Below are 6,563 nucleotides of genomic sequence, written 5' to 3' on the forward strand. Positions count from 1 at the left end.
AGAGACTATAGGAACCACAAGTAGCCCTGCATTCAGAGAACGCAGTGTTCTAGAGGGGTAATAGGGTACTATGAGCTCTTTAAGATATGAAGGGGCCTGACCATGAAGAGCTTTGTAGGTGAGGAGATCAGTAGTTTATGTTTATATTTAGTTTATCAGTAGTTTATTAGTCGTTTATACGTTGTTTACCTCTCAGTGACCGTTGGCAGGATGAAGAACATCCAGAAGTGAATCCCAAAAACCAAAATCACCTGGAAGACCAACTTCCCCAAAACTGTCTTCCTCAAATACAGAGCCCTGTCTATCACCATGGTACCTGCAGACAGACAGGTGGGAAGTGAGACAGGTCAAAAGATAGACAGGTAAAGACACAGACGGACAGACTGACAGGTAAACATACCAAACTGGATCAGAACCATCACCAAGAAAGCTTCAGGAACCTGGTCCTCTGAGAGGGAGGAAGTGATGTCAGCAGCTGCAGAGTGTTTCTGGGAATTTTAAATAAAATAAAAGAAAATAGATTTCAATAAAATAAACCAGATTTAATTAGTAAGTCCAGTGAGGTGAATAAAGTGTGGTGCTACGCGGTCAGGAAATCAAACTTTACTCCGAAGGCCCAGAAGCCGAAGACAATGATGATGAAGTCAACGGTGTCGGCCAGGAACATGAGGACGTAAACATCAGTGACGGCGCTGTATTCTGGTTGGACGAGAGCTCTGAAGAACTGAAGGACCGGACGGTAGAGAGACATACACCTAAGACACAGAAAGAAAGAGAGAGAGGGAGATTCATGGAGCTTTATTGAAGTCAACAGATTAACAAACAACGACAATACCATGAAATTAAATTTTTACATAAAGGGTATTCATATGACATAAGTAAAGCAGAAACACAACAACAACAACAACAATGACAACAACAATAATCTGATGAATAATAATAATAACACTAAGGAGGAAGAAGAATACTTTGTGGTCTAATAGGGATTAGAGAATACAGGACTCAAACGATTCTTATGAATGTTTTGAATTTGGAGAATATTAGTTTGTATATATTTCAGTATTTTTTCAGACAGTACTTCCCACTGTTTTACTCTTTTTTTCTTATTGTCATTTTGCTTTTGTTGTTTTCTCTGTAATCTATCAATTATAAAATCTGTTGGTCAACAAAGTCGAGTGTCACTGGGCACTGGTTAGCTTTAGTGTTAGCATACCTGCTAACAGAGTACGTCTTGGCTCTGATGGAAAGTTCTCTGAGTTTCTCCAGCAGCAGATCCAACCGGCTGGGCTGCTGAGCTCTGGAGCTCACGCTGCCTGAAGAACAAGACGAGGAAAACAACAACAATCATGCATAATTTCTACCATCTTTTAGCAGTCTATCCATTTTGTGGAAAATTCTGCCTATCCCCATCCTCCAGCTCCTCCCAGCTGGATATGCCTCAAAAATCTCCACATGGAGTCCACATGGCATCCTAATTCACTAATTCACTGCAGCTGACTACTTTGAACAGGAGGGAGCGGTGGTTCTCCATTGATCTCCTTCCAGATGTAACTAATCAGTCCCTCCAGGATCTCACAGGCTGTTTTTGGGATTGTTGCAGCCTAAAATGTCTGATTTCATAGCAGCTTTTCTAAAATACAATAATATTGCAAGAATTAGTGAAAATTGCTAAATTAGTTGCAGTTATGTTTTTTGGTAGTTCAGTGAGAATAAAATCACACTGTTCAGGTAAATGTCCGCATGGTCTGATCCTTTACAACCTTTAAACCTGGATCAGTGACAGGAATGACACTGGTCCAATACAGTATGACTGTATCCGTTTCAAAGAATGGATTCAAATATTACTGCAAATGCAGTGGTTAAGTTCAATTATTCTATAAATCTTCCCCATAACAGCCTTCATAGTTCATATTACTGATGTGTCATTGTTTATTTCAATAAAATTTAACTTTTATTAATAAGAATAAAATTAAGATCAGTTTTTGTTGCGGTGTGTTAGATTCTACCTGCTGGAGAGCGCAGCTGGGTGGAGCTGGAGCGTGTTCGCCTCCTGCGACGCAGCACGTCGACAGGGTTGGCTGGATCAATAGAGGTGGCACCGTCAGCAGAGTCATCCTGGTGACGGAGAGTGTCGGTCTCCATGGTAACAGTCTGGTCCCACAGTCCATGGCACTGTGGTGGAGGAGGAGGAAGGTGGAGGAAGACGTAGAATGTAATTTTCTACATTGACTATGGCTCTTGGAATTTAGTGTTTTTTTTACCTTGAGTATGGCTCGGTGGTAGAACAAGGCAAGCAGCTGCAGCAGGTCGTACAGGACATAGCCCTCCTTCTTCTCCACCCCAAGGATGTTAGGGGGGTGGAAGGGTTTAGAGCGGTCCACCTCCAGCTTCTGGTTGAATGGAAAGAAACCAAACTGGAAGAAATACTTGATGACGATAGTAACCTGAGGATACAGACAGGTAGACTTATTGTAAATAATAATAATGATGTGAATAAAAAAGTTTTAAATAAAGTTTAATAACAGCAGCAGAGCACCTCTGTATAGATGATGGCCGTCATCCAGAAGGTCTTACTGGGTCGAGGTACGGACAGCGTGGCCCAGAGAAACACCAGAACAGGAAGTACCAACGTCAGACAGCTGGCAGACACCATGTGGTTCAGCACGATGACCAGGTAACATACTGTCTCTGACCTGACAACAAGACTGAGAATCTTAGCAACCAGAGAGGAATCTGTGGAGTTACCTGTGGTGTATGAGTTTACCTGGCTGCCAGGATGTTGTAGAGGGCGTAGCACAGCTGGAGCAGTTGGTGTTGGTTGCCATAAAAACGGTCTGATGACTCAAGCTCCTCGTCGTAGAAAGTTCTGAAACACAGAGCGAAGCAGAGTGTGAACCAGCAGCAGCTTACAGGTGAATGATCTCTGTGACTCACCTGTGACTTACCTGTTCCTCAGCAGCTCACTGGCCGTAAGCTCCTGAGTGTGAGACGCCAGCACACAGGAAGTGGAGGCCGAGTCAGACAGAAAGTCACTCCTCTGCCCTGGAGTCTGAACCAGCATACGCCTCCTCCTCCTTCTCCTGTGTTCCCCCGCCTCCTCCTCATGCAGGTCCAGGCCCAGAGCAAGGCTGTAGGAGGGGGGGAGGAGGAGGGAGGTAGGGAGGTGGGAGAAGGCGCTGTGAAGGTTAGGAGTCATAGGTTGGTGTTCAATAGGATTCTGGGTTGATTCTTACCAACTGTTAAATACAGAAAGAAGATAAATACTGGTCTCTCTGAGGTAATGCTAAGTAATTTCTTGGTCTGCAAGATGATTTTTTGGGTTTTTCATAGCATTTGCTTTGAAATGAAATTAGTTGGGTAAACTTAATTTAGTAATCTCGGTAACATCCAGTGTATATATCTCTACTTATTCATGTCAAAAATTGTCATTGTGAAAAAGGTCTATTGAAAGAATAAATATTCATGTTGCAGGCTTTTCTGGAACCCATCGTCTATCGGTCAGTATGACTTCTTGTGATAACACCAACTCAATCTTCGGGCGTCTCATAGTTTTGTATAAATCAGGGTACGTAAACAATGGATGAATGAATGTGCGCAGACGAAGGATAGTTCTTGTGCTCCCGAAACAAAAAATAATAAAGAAATATGGACATAACCAATTTCCGAAATTCAATTCAACTTCAATTTTATTGTATGGCCATACAGAAGTTATCTCAGGACTACTTCAATATAGAGCAGGTCTAGTACGAAACTCCTATTTACCATTTACAGAGAACCAACAGTACCCACCATGGCAAGCAGTTGGTCGACGGGGGCAAGAAAAACTGCCTTTTAACACCCGCGCAGAAACCTAGCAGATCCATCAGGCTCAGGTGGGTGGTCATCATTTTGCCTTTGACCAGGTTGGGAAATAAGAAAGATGTTTGTAAAGAAAAACCAAAGAAGAAAAAGAAAGATATTAAGAATTAAAGACACAAAGGAATTCCTATCAAATAAGAAAGAAAGAAATTGAATCAGGACCGATGGATAGCAGACTGTATCATCAACAACAGTAAGCAACATACATTAATAGTATGACGGATGACGATCATGAAAAAAACGACGATGACGATGACAGCAAGCCACCACCATAACAACATATGGTGTTACATCATCACGTCATGTTCTGTGTTTGTTTTTTTACAACAAGAAAGCATTCCAGAGCGGCAAGGCTGAAGAAACTCACAGCAAAAGCATTGTCTGAAACGCAGTGATACTCAGTATCCCACAAATCCAAGCCTGGACCACTCACATCACTTCCACCTCACCCACTTTGGAAAAACTCCAAACTAGAAATAAAACGCAGATTGGTCTGTCTGTCTGTCTGGCTTAGTTCTTAAGATGAACCGTACGTCAGGAGGTCCAAGCATGGACAGATTAAGGCGGGGCTTTATTCATTCCGATGGAATCTGCTCAGTGGCACGTAAAAGTTCAACTCCCAAGTATAAAATTATCCGGATCTTCCGCGTATCCTTCCGCATATAAAATTATTAATTGTGCAGCTCTTCATGGTGAAACAAATCATTTTGAGCAGGTTATGACACATCGCTATACAACCGTTTCTTTCACAATGTAAGCTCATGGGAAAAGTCTTTTGGGGCTGCTGTGCAATTATATGGTTTGGTCACTACGTCAAATTGACTTTGAAGCCCGGCACTCTTTCTGAAGGCTTGGGACTAACCTGTAAGTCGGACTGATCCTCTCTTCCTCTGAAGATGACGAAGAGGATAAAGACTGGACTCTCTTCATCCTTGACAGTTTGGGTCGCCATTTTTGGCTCGTTTTAGCCACAAAGAATACTGGGTCCCCTTCTGCTGTCTCTGGTTTAACTGAAACTGTTTCACCTGAACCTCCTGATACTGGTTCTGTTTTATCAGGACCATCTGCTGCTGATACTAGTTCCGGTCCTGGTTCAAATGGATCTCCTGATATTGGCTCTGGTTCTGGTTTATCTGGATAATCTCCTCCTGGTTCAGTGTCTGGTTTCACCTCTGCTGTTTGACCTCCTGCTTTTTCTTCATCTGTATCAGGATTCACTCCCTCTTCCCTTCTTCTCTCTGCTGAGGTCTGCACCTCAACCTCATGGGTACTGTAGTCCAGGCCTGACTCTCTGGAGGTTTTCATCATCTGTTCTTGGTAGTAAACATGGATTGCCTCTCTGTTGGGAACATTGCCCTGAACAAACAAACAAACATTAAAAAGAATTCAACACCACTGAAACAAACAGCTCAATCTTGGTTTTAGTTACAACACTTCCACCTGATGTGGAACTGTAGTGGACTGTAGTCCTGAGTGAGTACCTGCTTGGCCTGCTGCGTTAACATGCAGCGCTCAATGCGGAGGACGGTGGAGATGTCGATGTGTTCCTGACACAGACCCCTGACCCAGGCAGTCAGAGAGTCCAGCAGAGCGGACAGCAGAACCCAACTGAACTGCAATGTGTTGGAAAACCGACGCATAACCGTGTCTGAAACACACAACACCAGCTGATGGGATTGGTACTTATTTGTGTTTTTACACCATTCAAAAACACAATTTTCCATAATCCCACAGACCAGTAATAACAGCTGGACAGAATGTTGACAGCAGAGATCAAAGCTGCAAAACTGATGCAATTACTTTAGCAGAGAGCGTTGGTGAATTTTATGGATATGGATGAAACCAAAGTACAATGATGTAAATATCCATGCTGGAGTTTTTCATGGGAGTTGTAGTTTTTTCTGTGCTCACACTGTTCTTATATATATGTATATGTTCTCATATGTTGTAGTGGAGCTGAGTTATGTCAGAATACAGAAAATAAACTTGAGGAACAAGCACTTCAGCTCTCTATGTACAGTTAAACAAATAAGAAAATAAAAGCAGTAGACATGCTGATTAATTATTTATTGATCTGATATGAATGAGTGAAGTGTCTTTCCTCACAAAGGATCTTCAGTTGCGTTCACAAACGCGACCACTACCTGAGTGATTATTATAATGTTCCAGGTGGTCGACCTCTTACCTGGTCCCTCCTCTTTCTCGTCCTCCTCCTCCTCCTCCTCCTCCTCCCTGTCCTCCTCTGTCACTTCTATAACTCCAGCTGCTGAACAGGTGGGGGAGTCAGTTAGTTTGGTTGGTTGGTTCAGGATACACAGATATGCAGATGACACACACTCTTCATTTACAATGTCTGGATAACATGAAGACTTCCTGTAGTTACACTGAGTAAATACTAGTGTTTGTATGTCGGGTGGATATCACTGGACTCACCTCACAACTGAAAAGCTGACTGACTGAGTACAAAGGTGTACAACTTCTGTAGAGTTCTTTACATTTCACATAAATGTTTCTGTCTGAATGTTTTAACTTGTTGGACTTCCTAGAATCAATATTAATTGAAATACAGAGGATCATCTTTTAGGAACAAACGACTTCCATCACTACAATCAATATCTATTTTTTCTTTATTCAATAACGCCTGAAAAAGTCTCTAATTAGCAAAGATTCATAACTCTTCAAGGAGCATTGTGAGCATTCATGTT

At 42.3% G+C, this 6,563-nt stretch overlaps 3 protein-coding genes across 3 annotated transcripts in view; 1 reads left to right on the forward strand and 2 right to left on the reverse strand.

The window, feature by feature from the left end:
• Positions 1–84: 84 nt before the first annotated feature.
• Positions 85–3,196, reverse strand: LOC118324847 (piezo-type mechanosensitive ion channel component 2-like). The gene is made up of 9 exons (XM_035657330.1): positions 2,946–3,196; positions 2,765–2,866; positions 2,537–2,693; positions 2,262–2,444; positions 2,007–2,172; positions 1,214–1,313; positions 608–755; positions 401–488; positions 85–316 (listed from the first exon to the last, which is right to left on the reverse strand). The coding sequence occupies exons 1-9, from the start codon at positions 3,194–3,196 to the stop codon at positions 186–188; spliced, it is 1,326 nt and encodes a 441-aa protein (XP_035513223.1). The 3' UTR covers positions 85–185.
• Positions 3,197–4,611: 1,415 nt separating this feature from the next.
• On the reverse strand, positions 4,612–6,222 carry LOC118324853. Its single transcript, XM_035657344.1, has 4 exons — positions 6,207–6,222; positions 6,044–6,124; positions 5,340–5,506; positions 4,612–5,214 (listed from the first exon to the last, which is right to left on the reverse strand). Exons 1-4 carry the CDS (start codon positions 6,220–6,222, stop codon positions 4,672–4,674), a joined length of 807 nt encoding a protein of 268 aa, XP_035513237.1. The 3' UTR covers positions 4,612–4,671.
• The window catches only part of LOC118324860 (piezo-type mechanosensitive ion channel component 2-like), a 2,436-nt gene continuing 2,093 nt past the window's right edge, over positions 6,221–6,563 (forward strand). The window contains exon 1 of the mRNA XM_035657355.1: positions 6,221–6,233. Coding sequence (XP_035513248.1) covers positions 6,221–6,233 — 13 coding nt within the window. The remainder of the gene's footprint in view (positions 6,234–6,563) is intronic.

The sequence above is a fragment of the Morone saxatilis genome, unplaced genomic scaffold (assembly GCF_004916995.1).
Source record: "Morone saxatilis isolate NCDOM2014 unplaced genomic scaffold, NCSU_SB_2.0 Contig0, whole genome shotgun sequence".
Taxonomy (NCBI): domain Eukaryota; kingdom Metazoa; phylum Chordata; class Actinopteri; family Moronidae; genus Morone; species Morone saxatilis.